The sequence below is a fragment of the Balaenoptera ricei genome, chromosome 11 (assembly GCF_028023285.1).
Source record: "Balaenoptera ricei isolate mBalRic1 chromosome 11, mBalRic1.hap2, whole genome shotgun sequence".
Taxonomy (NCBI): Eukaryota; Metazoa; Chordata; class Mammalia; order Artiodactyla; family Balaenopteridae; genus Balaenoptera; species Balaenoptera ricei.
Window position 1 is genome coordinate 37,251,067 of NC_082649.1, and position 25,109 is coordinate 37,276,175.

Here is a 25,109-nt window from a genome sequence, read left to right on the forward strand (position 1 = left end):
AGCTAGACTGAAGCTTGATTTATTCATCTTGTAACTGAAAGTTGTACCCTTTGACCAATATTGATAACACTTATTACCCAAATTTGAAATCCTGAAATACCTCCTTTCTAGAATCGATATCACTGGTGTCATTTAGTGACTGATGGTCACTACCTCTGTGACTTCATTTATCTCCTTTTCTTCTTCCTCCCCCAAGAATCTGAGCACACCCTTTATGCTCTCTATATTCACTTCCCTAAGTCAGTGATTTTCAAAACGTGATCCCTGACCAGCAGCAACAGCTGTTATCACCTGAAAATTTGTTAGATATGCAAATCACTCCAGCCCCACCCCTTCTTGAAGTACACCCTTCAGATAGAATGAAAATGACACCAGATAGAAACATCAATCTCTATAAAGGAATGTCAAAAGCAGTGGAAACAGTTATTACTCTAATAAATAATAAGATTTTTTCTTAAATCTCTTTAAAAGAAAATTGACTACTGAAACACAAATAGTAACAATGTAGTAAAAGTTTTATAAAATATGCAAAAGTAAAATGTTTGACAACAGCACAAAGATGGGGAGGGAAGAATGAAAGCACAGTATTATAAGGTTTTTATACTATATGTAAAGCAATACAGTATCACTTGAACACAGATTGTGAGAAGTTAAAAATGTGTATGACACACCCTAAAGTAAGCACTAAACTAACAAAAATAAGTTAACAAAGGAGATACAATGGAATCATTAAAAAATGTTCAATTAATCTAAAAAAAAGCAGAAAAAGAAGAACAGGTAGGATAAATAGGAGACAGATAGCAAAATGACAAATTTAAACCTAATCATACCAATAATCACACTAAATAGAAATGGTCTAAATACCCCCAATTAGGGTTCCCCTGGTGGCACAGTGCCAATGCAGGGGACACGGGTTCGAGCCCTGGTCTGGGAAGATGCCACATGCCGCAGAGCAACTAAGCCTGTGTGCCACAACTACTGAGCCTGCGCTCTAGAACCCGTGAGCCACAACTACTGAGCCCACGTGCCACAACCACTGAAGCCCTCGCGCCTAGAGCCCATGCTCTGCAACAAGGCAAGCCACTGCAATGAGAAGCCCGCATACCGCAATGAAGAGTAGCCCCCGCTTGCCGCAACTAGAGAAAGCCTGTGCGCAGCAACGAAGACCCAATGCAGCCAAAAATAAATAAATTTAAATAAATAAATAAATAAACACCCCCAATTGAAAGGTAAAGACTGGCAGAGCGGATAAAGAAGCAAAAACTATAGGCTTCCTACAAGAAATGCATTTTAAATATAAACATAAACAGGTTAAAAGAATGGAAAAAGACATACTGTGCTAACACTAATCTAAAGAAAGCTTGAGGGGACTTTCCCTGGTGGTCCAGTGGTTAAGACTTCGCCTTCCAACGCAGGGGGTGTGGGTTCGATCCCTGGTTGGGGAGCTAAAATCCCACATGCCTCGCTAAAATTCCACACGCCTCACGGCCAAAAAACCAAAACATAAAACAGAAGCAATATTGTAACAAATTCAGTAAACACAAAAAATGGTCCACATCAAGAAAATCTTTAAAGAAAAAAATAAAGCTTGAGTAGCTTAATTAATCTCCAAGTAAATTTCAAAACAAATAATATCACCTAGGATAAAGATAAGTCATTTCATAATGATAAATGGATCAACTCATAGATATGTAAAAATCCTAAACATTTATGAACCTAACAACAGAGCTTCAAAATACACGAAGCAAAATGTGACAGAAATATAAGGGGAAAAAACAGAAAAATCCACATTTATAGTCAGATATATCAATGCTTATCTCTCAATAACTGATAAAACAAGTAGGCAAAAAAGACATAGTAGACTTGAACAAACACCATCAACCAACTTGACCTGACATTTATAGAACACACCACCCAACAACAGCAGAACGCACATTCTTCTCAAGCACACATGACACATTTACCAAGACATGATATATTGAGCCAAAGAACAAGTCGCAATAAAGTATTAAAATAACTGAATTCACACAAAATATATTTTCTGAATACAAGAGAATTAAAATAGAAATAACATTAAAATATCTGGGAAATACCCAGGGAAGGAAAAAAGAAAGAAAAGGAAATACTATAGTACACCAAAATGTCCCACAGGTCATAATACTTTATATACCCATAATAACAAATACTAAAGAATTATTTAACCACAAGTTGCACTATAAACATATCTGGAGTGGAAGGGGATAGGAGAGTATGGTGTAAGAAAGCACACATTTTACACATCATAACAAAAAGTAAAAAATGTCTAAAAGTGATAAATCAAAAAGTAGCAATATATGTATATTAATCATAAATACACAGAGTATAAATTTAGAAGAAACAGAAGAACTGAAAGTAGCTAGCTGCTTCTGGGGAAAACTGGAGGGAGTAGGGACGTGTGGGGCATTTTGTTACATGTAATATTTTGACTATTTAAACTATGGGCATGTAGTACTTTGACAAAATAAATACTTTTATCAATAAAAGAGATTTCATCTACATCATCATCTCATTTGATTCCTAGTGAAGGACGTATAATGACCTCCATTTGACAAATGAGTTAACTGATACTGCAGTTAAGTAGCTTGCCCAAAATCAAAGCCACCATACTTTCTTTGATAAGTATATATAGGACACTTATCTGGCATCATTTACACATAATTAAAGGAAGGAAAAAACATAAATTGTTTTCAGTTCTCATTTTTATTTCTGTAAATACTTTTAGTTTTTATTCTCCTCTACTGAAGATTACTAGTTTATTGGTTGCAAAGAACAAGAAGGAATATTCACAATTAACCTCCTGTTAATAATGGATTTTTAAAAGAAAATGGAACAAAGATTGATTCTTGGCAAATATGGAGAGCAACATTATACTCAAAATCCAAGATTAAACACTTCTTTTAATCATTATTTTTAATTGTGGTAAAATACACATAACATCAAATTTACCATCTCAACCATTTTAAGTGACAGTTCAGTGGCATTTTGTACATTTATCTCTAGAACTTCCCATCCTTCCCTCCCCCAGTCCCTGGCAACCACCATTCCTCTTCCTGTCTCTGAGAATTTGACCACTCTAGGTACCTCATCTAAGTGGAATCAAAGTTATTTGTCCTTTTGTGACTGGCTTGTTTCACTTGGCACAATGTCCTCAAAGTTCATCCATGTTACAGCAAAACTTTTTAAAACTAGTTTCCAAAGCAGTAAAAACCAATTTCTTTGATAATGCTGTGACAAATTAAAGCACCAGTGAATTTAAGAGATACTAGTTAAGAAAAAGTGTTTCCCTCTCCTTCAACCATGATCCAGGCACAAAAGAATAAAAAGAGTAAGTCACAACTTTAAACTACCAAGAAAGGGTTTGTTGGTACTTTATAATGTGCCTGAAGGAAGGGAAAAACCCAGTTCTGTCTTTGAAAAATCCAAACAATTACTTTTCCTCTAAGGTTGTGCACTTTTATGTTGTACAGCAAAGGTCTACAAGAAAGAGTTTCTGTAAATTCACAGTCTTTGTTTTCCATATTAAGGGTGAGGCCACACAAAGACAAAAGTGCTATGTTAGGTGGTCACAAAATACTGAGTCATGGTAAATATCTTATAAATCAGAAGCGAAATAGCCTCCATTCAGTCATACAGAGCACAAGTAGAAAATACATAAAATCTGACCTTTACAATATACTTTGAAAAGGTTCCCTTGGTTGCAGTTTTTTAAAAAAACAAGCTTGTTGTGTGCCTTTCCATTCCCCTCCATTCTGTCACTCTTTCTCTACCCTGAATACCCTGCATTTATTTCCATCTAAAACTCACACAGAGGTCCCAGACAGCCTTTCAATGGAGGCACTCAACAGACAAAGGACACCAGCCCTTTGAGATATCAAAAACACCACTCTGATATTGGGGTGCGATGGTTCTCTGAATTTTGATATATGATGCAACTAGAGTCACCCACAGAATTTTAACAAGGACTGATAACCAGTAATGCCTCAAGTGTCCAGGTGTCTGACAAGCACTTAACCAAGAACTGTGCTTTTCACAGGCTCAAAAATATTAACACCAAAAAAAAAAAGCTTGCTTAAAACAAAGTCAGATATTTTATATGACAACTAGACATTTTTAAAAAGTCTTTTATGCAAGACATTCATTTTTGTTTTATAAAGATTATATCATCTGGCATACCCAAAAATAAGTGATTACCACTGCTAACTAATATAAGACTATGTCAATGATGTTTCAACACAAAATTTCCCACTGTCCAAAATTATCTGCTTCATTGCTATTTTTCTAGATACTATGCAGTTTCCCCCAACACCTCAAAAGACAAAAGTATTAAGTATCCAGCACTGCCATTACCTAAGTTCTTTTTTTTTTTTTCTCTAAGTATTTCATTTATCATTGAAGAAAACACAGCAGCAAGTTCTGTGTTGGCTTCAATAAGACCAAATAGTTAATCTTTAACATAGCTACTACACTCCAAAACTGAAGTCAACACAGTCATTACCACAAATTACTTGGTGAAAGAATCTATCCTGAAGAGAAAGGAAATTACGAAAACCAATTTAAACAATTCCTCCAAACCACACATTTATAAATATTGTCATATTTAAAATGCTTGAAAGGCATGAATTCTCCATAAATGGAAAAGCGGTTTGCTATTGGCAACAGAAAAAACTCAGCAACAGTTTACCAAATGCTTTAAAATTTAAAAGCTGTATCTGTTTTGGATTCACACTTTAGCAGTATTCTTTTCATTACAATAATAACTGCAAATTGGTTTATATTCACCTTCTCTCAAGTAAAATCTACCGAAAATTCCTCTGTATCCGGTGTGTGTAATGTTTACTGCACTTACAGTAAACCTAAAAACTTTCTAAATTTAGTAAAGAGTAAATACCTCAAAATACCTAGAGGTATGTCTCAACCGCTAGTGATGTGAGAATTGTTTCAGCTCTCTGCTTTAGCGTCTTCAAATACATTTTCTATAAGAGAATCTTACTTCATTCCAAATTAATACCAGGTATTTCGAAATCAAAAGAAAAAAGATCAGTTCTATACCAAGATACAGGTGTTACTGAATACCTGAAGAATTCCCATTTTAAATTTATTTTTTAGTTTTTCTTTTTTGTAAACAAATGATTGATGAAACAATGCAACACCTCAAATTCCAAAAAAATGGCATGGTTTTCCAACCTTCTGTGGATACGGTGCATGATCAACCTATTACATGGGATTAATACAAGTTCATGCTTTTTGTGTTATGGTGAGACATTAAATTGCCACAAAAGCTATAAGTGACACCACCTCTATTTGACACCCACCATATGTCAAAACACAATACACCTCACTCATCCCAAAAGAAAATTGAATTCATTGCTTTTGACTTTCCTTTCAATGAAGACAAATTTCAGCCTGCAGGAAGCATACAAAGTTTTTTCTCTTTTCTTCTTTAGGTTCCTCCTCTGGCAGGACCTTTTAAGAATTTTAAGAGAAGAATTTTGTCTGCTTTGTGATATCTCATAAAGCCAGACCACTTGACAGAAGAACATCATAAAAAGATCTATTCCCAGAGAGCATATATATCTTAATATATATCTTAGGACATGAAACACTTTATCTTAAGTTGGGGGGTGGGGGGGAATATATATATATATATATACATATATATATATATATAAAATAAAGACTTGTCAAGTTCAGGGGGGTTTAAAGTACTAATGATGTAGAAAACATTTTTAGGACATTTTAGTGATTCTTTAGTTGCTATATGGGATACATCTCATTTATAATGCAAGCCTCACATTAAGAAAAATTTTAAGATTAAAAAAATTGTAATAAATGTAACACAAAGTTGTCAACTGTACCTACTCTACCGAACAATAAATAAGCTTAAGTAACTTTGCAAAACAATCAGGAAATGAATTAATAGATGGTAAACAGAAAAACGCATATAATCCCTTACAAATACTCACAAATGTTATAGATTTCTTTCTGGTCCCATCTTCAAGGTTACTAACAGAGCACAGTTACAATGTTAGGAGAAAGGAAATGGAGTTTGAAAGATACACATACAAGATGAAAAAACAAGGCACTTTTTTACCCCCACCACTTCTGTTTACTTTGAAACTCATTAGTTCAACAGACATTTGGAATAAGGACCAGTGTTTTAGAAAGACTAAGATTTCTTCCAAATATTCCATGATCCCCATTTTCTAATACCACTTGATTAATGGAGATTTAACACTTCTAGATGTCCTAAAAACAATGTTATAAAACACTTATGACATATACTGAGTAATGGAATGGGCAGAGAAGAAATGAACAATCTAGCTTTCAGTTGCCATTAGAAGTCTAGGACCTGTGTTAAAAGTATTTTTAAGAGTAACTTTTCCTGAGGTTAATAGCTACTGGATCTTAAACGATATTAGTCAAAGAAAACACCATTGTCATCTTATGCAAAGCTGGCAAATTCAGTGATTTCTGAAGATGCTGAATATTTTAAAAGTTATCTGTCTTGGCCTGTTAGTTCAGCCACAGCTTAGAACAGTGCTAAGGCAGCAGCAGCAGGTTTAAGCCTTAATTATCTTTACTCAGAAAACTGTTCAAACTTAAAATATTATCACTCTGGGTGTTAATCTTCAAAAATGGAGTGTGGGGCCTTTAATAATTCTGTTATAATGACTTTCTCTTAAAACTATCAGTAGGGCTTTCAAGACTTTAGGACAGTGTTAGAAATGTATAGGTTTAGTTTAGTTTAGTCCAATTAAAATAGCTTCCTCCAGTACAGAGCTCACTTTTCCAGAAATAATTTTTTTCAACAGGGTATACCTATATACTTTTTAATTGAATTATTCCATAGAAATATATTCCTCTTGTTCTCTCTTGCTTGTATATGTTAATAAATGTTAAAATGTTGTCTAAACCCGTTACCAGTCTTTATATGTACAACTTTCCCCTTGGTGTTTATATTTCCAAGCTTTTGATAAAGTTCTATTTTTTCCTTCAAATCAAGTTCTATGGAAAACAGAAAAAAAACAAGCACCTTCATTGCTTTCCTTGTGCCAATGTTGAATTCTAGAGTTTATGTGATATATCAGCTGAAAACAGAACTCTATTCTTTTCAGTGTAGATATAAATACAATATTTGAATCAACTTACAAAAAGGGGTCTCCCTATGGAGTGAGTTAGTAAACTGTCAGCCTATAAAGGTCTATTCAAAGACATTTGTGCTTTAAATATTTGATGAAAGTGCTTCTAAAATTCCAAATAGTCTTAAGTCACTGATAGCTCAAAATTCTATCACCTAAAAATAAAGTAACATTCATACACTACGGCAAAATCTTACATTTTCCTCATAATTTTCAAGTATTTTTTTGGGGGGGGTTCTCTATTACATTGAAAACTTGGCTTGATATATTAGAAAAATAAAGAGGTGAATATAGCTACAGTTTCATACACCCTCACCTTCCTAAACATGAATAATTCAAAACTTGGAAACCGCAGCAGAATTTAGTCTGCAGAAATTTAAAGGATTTTGCTAACATGTCTTGATCATGAAGAAAAAAAGTGGATTTGAAATGACAAACTTTTAAATTTATTCCGTCCATAAGGAAATTTACAAAACTATTTTTTATGAAGGTAAATATTTACCTTTCTTTCCCCCCCAAAAAGTGCTGAACTTTAGTAATGGCTCTTCTTTGTGAGTCAAAGAGTTAAAACCATCTCTTTTACTCCCAAATGAGTGTCAGTCCCACTCAGAGGTGCCATGTTTTATTTAGAACATACTCTTTCTCAGTAACCACTTTGTTCTAATTGGCAAGTCAAAGCCAGGTCCCTAAAGCACATAGCTCGTTATATTCAGTTTGGATTACAAAAACACACAATGAAACAAACTGCCCTGAAATGTACAAATTAACCGTGCAGGAGTATGGGACAGGGAGGTGGAATTAGATTGTAATAGGGAACAAAATCCACAGGGAGGCTGGGGAACAAATCACTAGTGTCTCAATAAACTATACAAGGTTTCCAAATGAGCAAATACACAAGGCAGAGGACAGGCTTTTCCATAACTCAACCAAATTGCTTAAATATGGATACAACAAAACAAGACTTTTTTCCAACGCTATTATGCATACATGAGAAAATGGGAATACCAACAAGAAGGTTTAACAAATGAAACCTGCAGCTTGCACTGTCTAAATATGAAACTCATCTTTGCCTTCACACTGACAATGTGCAAAACAGCCCTGCAATTAAATCACACCTCCAAACATTTTTGAAAAAATCTTCTGAGAAGCAAAACACAGAAGACTAAATTAGAAATAGTGCATCACTATGCAGTGCAGAGAGCAAGGTTAATGAGCTAAAAGTTATATGAACAAGAACAAGAAAGATATTAAGAAATGAAGATCTCACCACCAAAACAGAAAATGCATCAAACAACACTCCCCCCATCACACATGCACACCTTTTCCCAAATTAGCCACTATGTGAAGCTTCCAGCACTGTTTCTCTGATTTTCCCGTGATATCTAAAGACAAACTGCAACTGTACTAAATAAAAGAGAACAAGAAAAGTGTGTAACCCTAATCTACACACAAATGCAAAACAATGCCACTGCTACATCTTTGCAGGGTGTTTACAGTACAACCCCATCTACACCAGCTACCTTCACTCCTGATAACATCAAATAGTGGTAGAAGACTGGGACTGGTGTGTAAACACCTAAAATCAAATTTCAGTTCTCTGCTTTAAAATTTAATCTTGGGAACATTATTTAATCCATCTGAGCTGCAGTTTCTTTACCTGTAATATGGAGATACAAAATCGCCAAAGTTATGAGAATCAAATGGGATAATATTGTACAAAATGGCTTTATAATATAAAAGGACTGCAAAAATCTTACTTATTATTGCAATTACTTCATTTCAGGATTCTACTGCCTTTTTAAAAACATAGATATAATTGTCCAGGTACTTCCTCCATCTTGTTTTACAAACAGTAATTCTTATTCCATTACTATTTTAAGTATCCTTTTTTTGGCATTCACTTTTAACATTATGCACCCTTGTTGTTTTTCTCCAAACCAGAAGTCTTGGGTTAAGGTATTTTTTCTTCTCTGTAGCCAATATTTAGTCTAAAAAGTAAATTAAGAAATTTAAAACTTTGGTAATAGTTAAAACTATTAGCATACACTCAGTTCTACTTTACACACTAAGACCCAGCTGAGCAGTTGGGGTTTTTAAATGACATAAAATTTTGTATCATTAAAGATCATATTTTAGCTATACGTTAATGGCCTATCATTTTTCCCACCACCCCTTCTGCGGACTAAGAATTAAGTGTAAGGGGGTTATAACCAAGAAAAGTATAAAAAAGCAACCTTATCATAACCCTCTAAATCAAGCACAAAGGAAACAGCCAGATTAAAAACTACTCTAGGGACTTCCCTGGTGGCACAGTGGTTAAGAATCCGCCTGTCAACGCAACGGACACGGGTTCGATCCCTGGTCCGGGAAGATCCCACATGCTGTGGAGCAAGTAAGCCCGTGCTCCACAGTTACTGAGCCTGCGCTCTAGAGCCCGCGTGCCACAACTACTGAAACCCATGCGCCTAGAGCCCGTGCTCTACAACAAGAGAAGCCACCGCAATGAGAAGCACACACACCGCAACGAAGAGCAGCCCCCTCTCGCCGCAACTAGAGAAAAACCCATGCACAGCAACGAAGACCCAACGCAGCCAAAAAAAAAAAAATACTCTAAGTACCTGTAGCATGGTGGAGTCAAGACCAGTGAAGCACAAAAAAAGCCTCATGTTGCTTTCCTGAGTCTACTTGATAGCTATCCATTTTCCCACCAAACCAAAAAGGAAGCCCATAAAACTAAGTGATCGTTTTGATTTAGGTTGCATTAGACTGAGAACATGAAACATCAGCATTGAACTCGTCACTTCTCATGTCGTAGAGGGCTGACTTTATTACATGAAAAGGGGCCAACCACATCTAACCTAAGCAGGTCTCAGGACTAGGGATCTCCAAGCCTCTTTCACAGAGGAACACCCTCAGTTTAAAATTTGAGCACATACCTCTCACATGTCTTTTTGTTTTAAAAATAGTTATATACTCCTGAAGTGGATTAAATGGTGTGCCCCCTCACAAAACCACCCCCTCCCCCCAAAAAAGTCCACCTGGAACCTGTGAATGTAATCTTATTTGGAAAAAGGATCTTTGCAAATATAATTAAGGATTTTGAGATAAGATCACCCTACATGAGGGTGGGCCCTAAACCCAATGACACTCATCCTTAGACAAGACAGAGACACACAGGAGAGAAAGCCATGTGAAAATAAAAGTAGACTGGAGTAATGTGTCTTCAAGCCAAGGAATGCCAAGGATTGCTGGCAGAAACCAAAAGATAGGAGAGACATGGAATGGATTCTCTCTCAGACCCTTCAGAAGGAACCAACCCTGCTTGCTGATATCTTGATTTCAGACTTCTGGCCTCCAGAACTCTGAGAAGATAAACTTCCGTTGTCTTAAGCCATCAAATTTGTGGTAATTTGTTATGGCAACTCCAGGAAACTAACAGCAATAAGATTATATACATTATAAAAACCAACAATTTTTAAAGAATGACAAAAGTAAGTATTAGTAGAAATTCTAACATCTTCTCTTTATGCCTCAATGGACAATCCTGTGCACCGTTACAGAGACCACAGCTTTAGACCAATATGTGGGCAGAAATAAAGCCAAATAACAGAGCCAAACTATCTTAAAAGACTCAATGACTATTAAATTTCTTCCACTTAAGAATGAATGACACACGGTCACAATTTTTCTACTTCAGGCCTAAAAAAAGTTGCCTTTCTGCTACTTAAAGCACTGAGCATTTTGTTTCCCATTAGAAATGCAGCAATTATTTTTGACATAATTTCCATAACATCATCTTCAACACACTGCTTCATTTATCCTGACTAGCATAATAATTAACCACACAATTTAAGAATGCTTATTAGTAAGACAGCAAAGTGCTATAGACTAAGAGGTCAGAAAGGGCTGCCAGAGTTCAGCTTTGCTAATCAGTTAAGGACCTGCTGCCTCTGAGTTGCTTTCATTTCAGAACAAGGAAGCTATACCACAAAGAACAGGGTTTCTAATACAGAAACAGTCTCAACATATTCAAGCAAGTGTTAAAAAAAAAAAATAGAGAAAACATGAGGTTATTAAAACTGTAGTATAAAAACAGTAGTTGAAAACTATTTATATGTCCATCAAACAGAGGACTAGATAAACTGGAGCATGTATAATGAAGGTGACCAATAATTTATCAACCAAACTGGGACACTGAGGAGGAGTACAAAGGGATGTTATTAATTTCACTGATATAAAAAGCATAAACTAAGACTGTTCGGGTAAATTAAGACATTTGTTATAATAGAATATTATAATAGTTAACATGAACTACAGCAACATGTGTCAACATAATTAGTTTCTTCTGTTTTTAAATTTTATTTATTTTATTATTTATTTGGTTGCGCTGGCTCTTAGTTGCAGCAGGCAGGCTCCTCAGTTGCGGTTCGCGGGCTCCTTAGTTGTGGCATGTGAACTCATAGTTGTGGCATGCATGTGTGATCTAGTTTCCTGACCAGGGATCGAACCCAGGCCCCCTGCATTGGGAGCGCGGAGTCTTAACCACTGCGCACCAGGAAGTCCCAACATGATTAGTTTCTAAAAGCATTATTTAAAAAAATACAAGTTTATAGAATAAGTACTGTAACAAACCACTTATACATATTAAAAACAGAATCATACACTGTTTATATAAATACCTATTCATAGTAAAAAGTATAAATATAAAGATAAGAAAGATAATGATTATCTCCGAGGTAGAAAGAGGATGACTGGGGTAAAAGAAACCTATAAGATTTTAGTTCCCTTTTAAAATACGTTATAAAGCAAAAAAAAAACAAAAAAACGACAAAGCGTTCATTAATTCTGGGTTGGCTTGTGGACGTTTATTATACTACTTACTATAATATTTTGAATTTACAGACACCGACACCAGACACCCACCCACCAATGGACATAAAATGGTTCAGAGAATCTGATAAGCTGAACTGTCACTTTTTAACAAATACATGACAATGTGTGTTATACCTGAGTAATCTTTCTTGGACTTTTCGGCTTTAAAGAAATCAGAGAGTATACAACAGTAATGAAGTTAACAGAATTACAAAGACATAAATACCCTATTCAAATGCTTCATTTTAAGAGCAGCAGCTGCCTTTCTTCAGGGAAAAAGTGATTTGAATAATCAAGGTATGACAAGCATACAGATTCTACTATACTGCCCAAACCTCACCATGCTATATAAAATGACTCATTAGAGTGGGTGTTTTGTTTTACACTATTTTTACTAATGGATATGGGGTTCCCACAATTTCTACAAGGAAACATGCATTACAAGAAGTGCTTAAAATTTTCAGATTCACTCTGTTCCTCTTACTGCAGATCCTCAAAATTCAGCTCTAACCTGTAATTCTTCCCTTTCAAAAGTGACTAGAATCAGGCCACTTCTAGTCCAAACTTCTAACAGGAAATGGAAGCAGAAAGGAAATTAGAGTGTAACTCCAAAGCAGTAAGAGTTCCAGGTTCATGAGGAAACATTTTAGTTTACTTGTTATGAAATGGGAATGTTGCCCTGTTCTGGAAATTACCATGAAACTCAAGTCACCTCAAGGAAAAATGTTTGCATTTGGCTTACCATTCCATCTTATGCCCACCACTGCTGTATCACTTACCCTGGATGTCAACATTGAGATTCCCTATGCTGCTAGCTACAGCCAACTTTATTTTGCTCATTCCAGAATGAAACTAATCACTTCTGGAGTCTGTCACACATATGTAGAATGCACTTTACTTTTTAAAAATTTATAATGTTTACAATTAATTAATAATAAAAGTCTCAACATACAAAATCAAAATTAATTAAAATCCCCCCAAATACTCCTACTCTGAGACTACCAAAATTAAATTTTTCACGTACCTTCACCCAGCTTTATTCCATGCAACTATATACATATAATGTGTTGTCTAACTAAAAACAATATACAACACGTACTTCAATCAGCATTTAATTAATGTCCCTATGTTATTTATCAGCATTTAATTAATGTCCCTACGTTATCTTTAAAAGGGAAAAAAATCCCAAACAACCTAATGGCATGTTAAGAGTATAAATTACAAAAGTCTATTATTCAATAATCACTTTGGATTTATATAGAAGATTAAACAGCAATGAACAAGCTTGGTAATTTTCAGATTGGACACAAAGTATGCACCAATGAGGAAAATGAAATCTTGCTTTAATACTATTTCGATCCCTTAAAGCCTCTCGAAAGTCCATTTTAAGTTTAAAACAATAAGATAATATCAAGAAATAATAAAAGTGAAGATGAAATTACTATACAAAATTAATAATTTTCTCGAGCTGACAAAGGCTAGTAACAGAAATATATTCATTTATAAACATATTTCTCTCCAATGTTAAATATCAGAACCCAACATCTAAGATTACTCATTTGAATGGGTACCTGAAAAGATTCCTACAAAACCAAGTACACAGTTAGCTCTAGAGTCATTACTAGAATATGCTTCCTACATGACATGTATCATTTTCTTTATTTACTGCAATATTCTTCACCACTAACAAGGCATAAGGTACAACTAACCATGAAACAAAGGTAAGCTTGCTTAACTATCTTTCCATTAAGAAATACACATATTTGAAAAGTTACACTGAAACTAATTTTCAGAAAAATAACCATTAGCTTCTAATTTAAGAGATGTTTTATCTGCTTTAATTAATCTTCAACTGACAAGAGACCCCTCACACTTCAGTTCTTCTAGTCTTATTCTTGTCTTTGTATAAATCGACATAGTAATGCATTAAAAGTATTCCTTTTTAAAGGAAACATTCTGTAAAAGGTTAAAAAAAAAAAAACCTTCTTGCACTGTGAATAATCATCCCTCCCTTATTTTTCCAATTTTATGTGAATCATGGAAGAGCAAGTTTCCTAAAAGTTAGGCTTAAATGGAACAGTATGTTCAGATCATGTCTATAGTTTAAAAAGAAATTGCTTAATTTGATTTCTCAATGAAATACTTCTGTCAATAAATAACAGACATTTTAGTGTCTGTTTTTTATAGAAATTGCTGAAAATTATTAAAAACCATATACATACAGTCTAAAAGTTCACAAGACCAAACTGATTCTTTTTACACTGAACACTTGTTAAGTTTGTCTTCTGATAAGCATCTGTCATCAGTGCTACTCAAAGAATCTTCCATCCCTTGGGACCTATCTTCAAGCTCACTCCCTTATAAAGTATAAAATATGGTCTACGGATTATAGCTACTTCTTAGTGACCAGACTCCTCTGTCCCCCACAGCAAGCATTTCCAAGGGTGGTAGAGATAATGCCACATTGCTAGAGGTGTTACTTCAGTCAGTTCTTTAAAATTTCTGCCTTCCCCACCTTGTGGTCATCCTGTTTGATGTTTCTGTCATACATACTTTTATTTAGCAAACCCATTCTGTGAAAAGCACTGCTTTATGATAGCTGGGCTTCAATACAGTAGTACAGGAGGTTGTTGTGAATTTGGTACTAAATGTCCCTAAATATCCAGACCGGCTGGTATCTAAAACTCACAAATTCAAAAATTGGGTTTGCACTCAAACAGAAAATAATACCCCAGGCATTTCTATGGCTGTAAGAGGCAAGACCACCCTTTAGATGCTATGGTTGACCTTGCATATATCTTAACACAGCTGTAGGCAATCGGGATTAGTTCATGCTTTCACACAGAAAATCGTATAATCCAAATTAGTCAATAGCTTAGAATGAACAAAGATCACAAGAAATCAGTTGGTTAACACCTTGCCTAAAGACAGAAAGGAAATATGCCCTATTCTGCAAAGAAAATGAGATCTCAAGTAACTCAATGGCTTTCCAATGAATTTCTGCAATTTGGTGGTTTTAAACTTTTTAAACCATACTCCACAGTAATATATATTTACATCACAACCCATTACATATATAAATGAAAATAACGTGTAACTCAAACAAAAGGTTTACAAACAATACTTATCCTTAGTATCTGTGACGCATTCAGACTGTTTTCTATTGTAATCAATTTTTAATTGTGGATCATGACCCACTAAATTGATTTCTCTACCCACTAATGAATCACAATACCCACAGTTTGAAAAACTGCATTAAAAAGTAGTGTTTCGACCAGTAAGTGTTTATATCACCCTAATATAACTATTAGTACCATGTCATGAAATTTTGTTCCTTTCTATTATAGATATATAGATATTTACTGATTCTTTTAGTAAAGTCATACGAAAAACAATATGAAATGTTTAATGAAAAACAGAATAGCATGACAGGTAGAATATTATAAAGGGGGTAGAAAAGCCAAAACTAGACAAGACTTTAAACATGTTTTTACTCATTTCATTCAATTTCATGTAAACAAGTTATGACAAACTCACTTTTCCACCACACAGTTTTAAAAAGGAATCCTGAAAAATCTCTTTAACCTAATGGTACACAATAGCTATTTTTAAAGTAATTTTTCCACCTTTTAAAGTACATTGTACACTTTATGATACACTTTAAAAGACTATTTAAAATCACAGTGGCTTTGGCCAAAGTAATCTTCATGTTGTCTTTCACATCTCATGCCTCTGCTACAATGCACTTCTATATTCTCCCTATCTTCATAGAGAAACAAAATACACAAATGTATCTTTAAAGTTCAATGATCTTTTTTCTCTTGAATTTCAAAAAGAACACCAAATGCTGCTTCAGCAAGCAGGACGTTATTTACAAGTCATTCCCTTCAACTGATGTTGGGGAAATCAGGAGTGTGGGGGCAAAGATAAAGAAGAAAGGAGAGAGTATTTTCTTTACACACTTGAAAATATCCTCTTAATATTTTTAAAAGCAAAAATAACTAAGCTGTGTAAAGAGTCAATGGACACAGACCACCAGAGATACAATAAATAATGATAACCATAGAAAATAAAACTGTAACAAGCCCAAAGAAATGCAAAGACCATGGCTGAACTACCTTCGCTGATACTTTTTTAAACTTTATATTTATTTAGGGACATGAGACAGTTCTTTGAGTATCTGATGTGAGCCACCTGACTCACAGGTGCCTGGCGTCTCCCACAGCCACGCTCTACTGAATTATCAGGGGGAACTAGTTCTACATGGAGACAGACACACAACATACATTTTCTCTCATTGCTACTTCATCTTTACTACACATACATATAAACTCTCATCAGTGAGGAAGCATTTCTTCATATCTGTAATTGTAGATATGCAAAGTAAGAAAAGCACAATACATTCACTTAACATGGCAGAGATTCTGTTAAAAGTTGGATAAAAACCAAACTTACCAGTACTTTTTCTTTTAAAAACCTAAAGTATCTGACAAATTCCAGACCTTTAACAGATACAAACTGCCAGCTTCCCCAACCCTCCCAACTCCATCCAACCTATCCCCTAGTTTTGGCATAAATATAAAGGTCTAAAGCTTACACTATGATCATTTCCTTGTCCAAATAGCACAATGAATAGAAGATGAAAACTGACAAAGATTCTCTCCTTGACCAAATTCCAGCCAGGCTCCTCTGAGCCCTCTTCTCAACCAGGCCTCAACCTTGACCTATAAAAACTACCGACTCCCAACACAAATGATTTCATACACTCATATCCCCCCACATTAACAGATTTAAACAACCACTAACACAGTTTTCAAACAGCTTAAGGCCCCTTCCCTAGGGTGATCCTAGTCCCTTTTAAAGTGCCTGTCTGAGAAAGCTCAAAGCTGCCAAAAGAATTTAAGATTTGTTCCAACAAACAGCTGACTATAGGCCCCTGACTACCCTATCTTAGAGCATTTACTAAAAACAGTTTAAAATTGTGAACCCTTCCTCTGTCCCTTTGAGATGTATGTGTATCTCCTACAACTCAATCACTCAGGAGTGTCTTTCTCAAGGACATGAAAGCCATTCCTTTAAATGTAATCATCAGGAAGAACAGGGCCTCAATCTCTGTCTCTGTAGGAGGATAAAATCCTAACTTTCCTAACGTCAATAATTGTCAACTAACAGACACTGCCAGTCTCATTTACAATAACCAATCCTTTGTAATTTTTCTACTCCCCTGATTATACTGAGCCAAGCCAGCAACCCCTCCCCTACTCCTTCATTCTCCCTTTAAAATGTCCATTTCTCTCTGCACAAGTCCCCTCTTCCCTACTGCAGCGGTTTATTACTGATTAAAATCTGTCCTTACCGCTTTAACTTGTGTCCAGGTTTGTCTTAGACAAAACAATAAAGTAATAAAAAGTAATAAAGAATGAAACTTAAACATATCCCAATTAGCAAGACTTAGTTATTTTACATAAGATCATTAGATGTGAAGTTCTTTAAAAAAAAAAACACCTGAAGGTTTTTAACTTCATGAGTCATAATTCAAGGAGTCAACCAATCAGCATTTAGGGGGTGGAAAAGGCCCTTGGCAAACATCAAGCCTAAGCCCTTCATGTTACAAATGATGAATCTAATGCCCAAAGAGATTAAGTGACTTACCCAAGGTGATTTCATTGAGGGATTGGATTAGAAAGCCTAATTCAGCATTATTCTCTTCCTGACTCCAACATGAAAATATTCTTTCTCTTGTATTCTCATTGGTAAAAGCAACATTCACCATTAATCATTCAAATCAAGATCAGAAATGAACATATATATTTTACCCTGCTACAACACGAGTGTTTACAATTCCACTATATGCCAACAACTTTAAACTGAGGAAAGTTTGTTTGGTACAAGTACACACAAGATTTCATTTCACTCAGGGAAGACTGTTTCAACAGTCCTTAGCAAGTATATGAAGCAACTTAGTGACGAGAAACTGCTTTCACACACAAGCAAATAAAACCCCATGCATAAACCCAAAAAAGGGTAGACAGTCTTAAAATAATTTAGACAGTCTTAAAAACAACCAAAAGAAGAAAATTAAAAATAAACTTAAAACCCTTTTTCTGCACTTACCAGCAAAGCATTTGGAACAGAGGTTCATAGTCTTGCTGGACCTGGGGCAAAAAGAAAGAAAGAAAAGAAAGAAGAGCTAAAAATTCAGTTATCACTCTAATCAAAACATAAAGATGTTTGAAACATAGGCAAAGAATTTCCTGGCCAGGCAACTGACCTAATAAACTAATGAGACGTCCGTCCCTAACCAGCTAGCCACCCTCCCCCACAACAAAACAAAAACAAAACAACAAAAATAAAATCCTTTTTTGTTTGTTATCTGTGAGTTAATCAATGCTTTATTTTTTGTGACTAGCAGCTTATATGGGGCAAGTTCAGGAATACTGTAATATGCCCAGAAGATAACAGAGGAGTGAATTTATCCCACATGATTGCCACATTCCCTCTGTTTACATTAGAACATACACCACAGACTCATCACTAAAAAAAGGGAAAATTTTGTCTGTAAAGAGGTAAAACTTGCTCTTTATTTACACACTCAATTACCTCTATAACATTACTTGACCTTTTGTCCTCTTTCCCCTCATTCTAGCCCAATTTCAGATCCTGGTCATATTATGACCTTGCCATTTAAAATTCTTTCTTCAGATGTTCCCAATCAAATTATTTTTCATGTCCTTTCATCTGTTAATAATAACTACAATTCACTGAGTACTAACCTGGATGGGCACTTAACATACATTATCTTATTAATCTTCCCAACATCCCTGAGACTGGGCATTACCAGATTGCTTTGTTTCTAAAATACACCGTTTAAAAAAATCACATAAACATTTCTACAACCAGGAAATATCATACCACTGGCTACAAGTGATGAATAATTTTATGAGGAAATGTTTCCACCACCTCCTTCCAAGGTGTTATTAAATTGAGTGGTCTTCGAAATCAAGGACATAGTCATCCCCATTTAACAGGTGAGCAGCTTGCCCATGGTCACACAGCTGGGGAACTAACTGCAGAGGTATTTGACCTAAGGTCTGAGCTAACTCCAAAGGCCACCCTAACTACAAAAGCCTCCTAGAATACTCTTTGAGTAAACTGACCTATCTACAGCATCATTCCTCAGCAACTCCCCTCCCAACATCTGAGTCTTCCCAGAGCCACTCCAACACATGGAATATGGCAACAATCTTCTGCCCTCCACAGTAAATTTAACAATTAATGAAAGCCTCCCTCGGGAAGTATTCCCTGATGACTATGATTGTCTTCCAATGTACTGGGACCCAAGATCTAACTGTCAGTAATTGTCATAGGGTGATAAAATGAGGAGGGGGGGTGGGAGAGGAGGCAGGAAGGGATCACTAGTTCTCTTTCCCAAAAGAGATGCTATGTTAACAGGTGGATCTTTCTTTAGGACTCTGCTTAATATAAAGACATCAAAGGCAGTAAGGAAATTTAAGTATCAACAAAGTGAATAAAAATGAAAAAAACAAAGAGATGTATTAACAGTGGCATCTAACATTTATTACAAGCCTACCACGTGGTAAGCATAATAGCACATGCCTTCGACCCCATTTTACCAATGAGGAAACTGAGTCTCCAAGAGGGTATATAACTTGCCAAAGTTACAGAACTAGTAAGTAGATGAACCTGGTCTAATTCCTAAGCCTGTGTTCTTTTCACCATGCCAAACTAGGGCCTCTGCCTCAATACAGAAGTTGAGATGAACACACTCTGGTGGTTTGGGAGAATGGTCCCACAACCAAGATTTAATCTATGGTCATCAAGGTAGCTCCTGGAAAAAGTAAAGCCTTTAATCTGGAGGAAGCACAACTACTGCCCAACCCTCCAAATACACATATATATATACACAGGGAAGCGACCCAAGGCTGCCAGTCATTTCAGTTCCAACTCAAGGAAGAACTGGGGATGAAGGAATTCCTTTGTTGCTAGAACTGCCCCCAGGGAGGAAGGCCTCTTCCTGATGTGGTCACTATCTCTTGCCCATGCAGTGCCACAGAGAGCCAGAGATAACTTGTTTATCCTCTGCTGCTCCCCATGATCCAGCAGGAATCATGGAAAGCCTGCAGAGAATTACTGAGGGCAGCTGAGCACCAAGTGTGCCAGTTTTAACATCTGTGTTTCACAAAGCTGGTAAGAAAAAACGGCAAAATACAATAGCAATTTTTTCGACTTGCCATTATCTCTCTTCAGATGGTTGATGTATTTTAAATGCCTGCTATACCTATATATTACCTAGATGACATCTATTCTACTTTCTGAGTAAGAACTTTTCAGCAACACAGTTATCAATCAGGTTACAAAAGAAATAATACAGATACTGATATTATTAATCAAAACAGAGATGTCATCTAAAATCTTAAAGAACCAGATTTTGGATATAGAAGTAATAGCTACTGGTAATGCCAACTTGGATCACATATGTCAGCAACACTGAACGTGAAAAAATGGCAAAGGCTTCTGAGAACTTTGCTCCTTTCTCATGTTCAACATGTAAAACTTGAAGCTAACCACAGGCATACAACCACCAAAAAACGCAGTGTGATCAACTTGCACAGTCGTGGGGTAGACTAAACAGAGTTCTCTATGTGGCTGCAAGCATGAAAGGTAGATATGATCCTCTTATGTCTCCAATGCTCCAGAGAAAGTGCTCTTATTGAGATATCCAATGGCTACCATGTTTCTAAAACCAAGGTTTAGTAGGTTGAATAATGGCTGCCCCAAAATATCAAATCCTAATCCCTGAAATTTGCAATTCCTGGAATTTATCTTATTTGGGGAAAAGGTCTTTGCAGAAAAATTAAGCTAAAGATTTTGAGCTTACTCTGTATTATCAAGGTGGGCCCTAAATGGCATTACAAGTGTTTTTGTGAGAGGAAAAGAAAGTTTGGAAAGACACAGAGAGAAGGCAATGTGAAAATGGAGGTAGAGACTAGAGGAATGTGGTCACAAACCCAGGAATACTGGAGCAGCCACTGGAAGTAGAAAGAGGCAAGGAACAGATTTTTCCCTAAAGCCCCCTGGAGGGAAGGCAGTTCTGCCAGATTTGGGGCTTCTAGGCTCCAGAAACTTAAGAGAATATATTTCTGTTGTTTTAAGCCATCAAATTTGTGGTAATTTGCAGCCCCAGAAAACTGATACACAGGGTTATGACCCTGATCTCATCCTACTCCCTCTCTCAGCACCATTCAACTAGATCCGTCCTTCTTGAAACTCTCTACTTTTGCCTTGTCACTCAGGTCCCAGATTAAATCTACCCCTACCCTCCACCCCATTTTCCTCCCACATAACAGCTCCCTCTTAGCCACCTTTGCTGGCTCCTCCTCCACTGTCAAGGCCTTATAATTGGAGGTCCCAGGACTTGGGTCCTCATTATCCCTACTTCCAACTTAGAGATATCACACAGTCCCATGGCTTTAAATACTATATCTATACACTAAAGACTGACAAATGTTTACCTTCATCCCAAACCTCTTCACCTTGCTCCAAACTCAAACATCTAACTGCCTACGTGACATCTTTACATGCAGCTCAGTCACAACATTTCAAACTAGAACATTCAAGAGTCCCCAAAACCCACTGACCCATTTTGTCCACCTTTATAAATAGCAAACAGCTTCCTCCAAGTTGCTCAAGTCAATATCCAAAACACCAACCTTGATTTCCCTCTTTCCTGCAGTCTCTCATACACAGTACTGAGCAAGATCCATTGGCTCTATTTTCAAATAGACCTATATCTATCTACTTCTCTCCTTTGCCAATGCTTCTACTCTGGCCACCATGCTCTTATGTAGGCCACTGTAAATGACGTTTTACTGGTCTTCCCACTCCCATACTTGACTCTTGACAACGATTTTCCACATTTCAGCCAGAGTAATCTTTTTTTTTTTTAAGTTAAATCATGCTATTTTCTTTCTTAATGACAATTTCCTGTTGCATTTATATTTTAGTTTTTTTTCTTTTTTTGGCTGCATTGGGTCTTCATTGCTGTACTCGAGCTTTCTCTAGTTGCAGCGAGAGGGGATTACTCTTCATTGCAGTGTGCAGGCTTCTCATTGTGGTGGCTTTTCTTGTCGCAGAGCACAGGCTCTAGGCGCGGAGGCTTCAGTAGTTGTGGTTTGCAGGCTCTAGAGTGCAGGCTCAGTAGTTGTGGCACATGGGCTTGTTGCTCTCCGGCATGTGGGATCTTCCTGGACAAGGGCTCAAACCTGTGTCCCCTGCATTGGCAGGCAGATTCTTAACCAATGCGCCGCCAGGGAAGTCCTCCTATTGCACTTAGTATGAAATTCAAACTTGTTAACTAAAGCCTTAAGTCCCCTCATGATCTGTCTTTTGCTTCTCTCACATACCACACTTCAACTATACTCACCTTTTATCTGTTTCTAGAACGCACTGCAGAGCTCTTGCCCATGCTGTTCCCTCTACTCTTAAATCACTGTAGGACTGGCTCTTTCTTGTCACTCAGGTCCTAGTTCGAACCTCCTCAGTAGGTTTCACCTGACCACCCAGTTTAAATCACTCATCTTCCTGTTCACAACACCTCATTCTTTGATACCTGACCACTGGCCTGTTTGCTTGTTGACTATCCTTCAACACCAGAATGTAAGTATCATAAGAGCAAATACCCTCTTGGACCCTCATTTGGTACTTAACAGGCACCCGATAAATACTTGTTAAGTGAAGAAATGAATCCTCTCTTGAAGGCATGAACCATGAAAATTCTAAGTAAATTTTTAATATATATTTTGTAAAGGTCATTCAAACACCTCCTAGAAGACAGGGCATCCACAATTCCTGTAGCTGTCAGCCTGTCATCTCTCAGGAGCTCTGTCACACTGTAATGCTTATAAATGGTAGATAATGCCACCCTGTGTACCTGGCCATGATTTGTCACTCAGGAGATAATAGATGGCAGACACTTTCAGAATTTTCTTTCCCATGGAGTTGCAAAGAATCCAGCTTAAATTTTTTTCTTCTTTCAATAAATAATGTTTAGTGATATTTTGTGGGTTTTTTTTTTTAAATATTTATTTATGGCTGTGTTGGGTCTTCGTTTCTGTGCGAGGGCTTTCTCTAGTTGTGGCAAGTGGGGACCACTCTTCATCGCAGTGCGCGGGCCTCTCACTATCGTGGCCTCTCTTGTTGCGGAGCACAGGCTCCAGACGCGCAGGCTCAGTAATTGTGGCTCACGGGCCCAGCCGCTCCGCGGCATGTGGGATCTTCCCAGACCAGGGCTCAAACCCGTGTCCCCTGCATTGGCAGGCAGATTCTCAACCACTGCGCCACCAGGGAAGCCCTATTTTGTGGTTTTGAAAATACATGTCCCTTGTACAAAATTTAGAAAAAGAACAGAAGCATTTAAGCAAAAGCCAAAGATCACTCATAATCCTTCCTCCAAACATAAGAATTGTTAACATTCTGAAATAATGCCTTTTTATCTTTATGGATATATGTAATAAGAATGTATTACATTAACAGTACTGGTAAAGTTGTGTGGTATGTTCACATGTATGCTTTATAACACATACACATTCCATGTTTTCTTTTGTATATATCAAATAATTCACCAAAAATACATAATAAAAATATGTAAATTTCATTTTTCATTTTATATTTATGTTTAGTGATATTTCCCATATCATTAAATATTCTCCAAAAATATTCTTGTTGCTCTGTAATAGTCCATTACATACTAACACTACAGTCACTCTCTTACTGTTGAATGTTTAATCTTTTCCCCAGATTTTTTCTATTATAAATACTGCTATAATGAGCATTTTTGGACATAAGTCTTTGGCCATAGATCTTTGGCTGGATAACTTTCTTTAAAACTGACTCTGAAAAGGAGAATTACTGAGATGAAAAAGTATGATTTGGTAAATACTGCCAAATTACTTCCCAGATGAGTTCTACCAATTTACACTCTCATCAAAAGCATCTGAAAGTACTTTTTTTTCAATACACTCCCATCAACATTAAGTAAATAATTAATTTCAAATCTTTGTTTAATGGGAGAAATGGTTATCCTGCTTTAATCATGTGTTTTCTTCTGAAATTAAAAAAAATTCTAATTCTGAAGGATATTAATTTTTTAAATGAAAAATAAATTAATCTTCCAGCTAGTTTGTCTCAAGGAATTAAAAGAACATTCCTAATTTCTGAGAATTCTAAAAACATTTTATTTACAGCACTTTCTTGACATTCATACAACACTACTAACTCTCACCACTTCGAAAAACGCATACATGCCAGGTCCCCCCCCGGCAAATATTTTAATACAAATATGGAAATAGAAAACAACCCTGTCACCATATCAGTGAGGAAGAAACTGAGGCACAAAAAAAATAAAGAAGAGTCAAAAGTAAAAACAAAAGTATCAGTACATAACTATGCCAAGCCATTCCAGCCATTCCACCCTAAATTTCTCTAGGTAAGGCATGGATCATAACATTTTTAAAAACCTAGACTACATAGGGATTTCATTCTTAATGAAGAAAACCAATCTGTAAAAACCAACGAGTCACACTTCCTAATTCAATCTCCTTTAATAATCCAGAGGAAGGAGAGGGGAGCTGGGCAGGGATGCGCGTATACATGCAAAGGAAGAGAAAGAATAAAGAAACCACAATGCCTCCTCCACTCTAAAAACCATTCCAGTCACCTTAGAAGTAAGATTAGATGATTAAAGACTAGTAACAATCCGCGTGCCACCTCATACATGTTAAGCCAGAAAGTCTTAACTTCCTACAACAGCTAGAAAGCAGCAAACAACTCTACTAAATTGTCACTCTTTGCTAACCCCAGGCAAACAAGAAAAAGGCCAGTTCAAACAGATGACATCCTAGCAGGCAATGACAAAGGAGGCTTTCAACAGTGCATCCAGCCTGTCTGAATTGTTATACATTACTCTAAATCATTCAGACAATATCTGCCAAGTTTTCTTTTTAAGGGAATATTACAAAGGAAAAGATGGAGTTGTTATTA

General features: G+C 36.2%; 1 protein-coding gene across 2 annotated transcripts in view; it reads right to left on the bottom strand.

Moving 5' to 3' along the window:
- ZFAND3 (zinc finger AN1-type containing 3) overlaps positions 1-25,109 on the bottom strand; it is a 315,563-nt gene that overhangs the window by 177,838 nt on the left and 112,616 nt on the right. The window contains exon 2 of one of the 2 annotated variants that reach the window (XM_059938777.1): positions 18,165-18,205. The exons of the other annotated variant lie outside the window; for it this stretch is intronic. Coding sequence (XP_059794760.1) covers positions 18,165-18,205 — 41 coding nt within the window. The remainder of the gene's footprint in view (positions 1-18,164; positions 18,206-25,109) is intronic. 2 annotated transcript variants of the gene reach the window in all.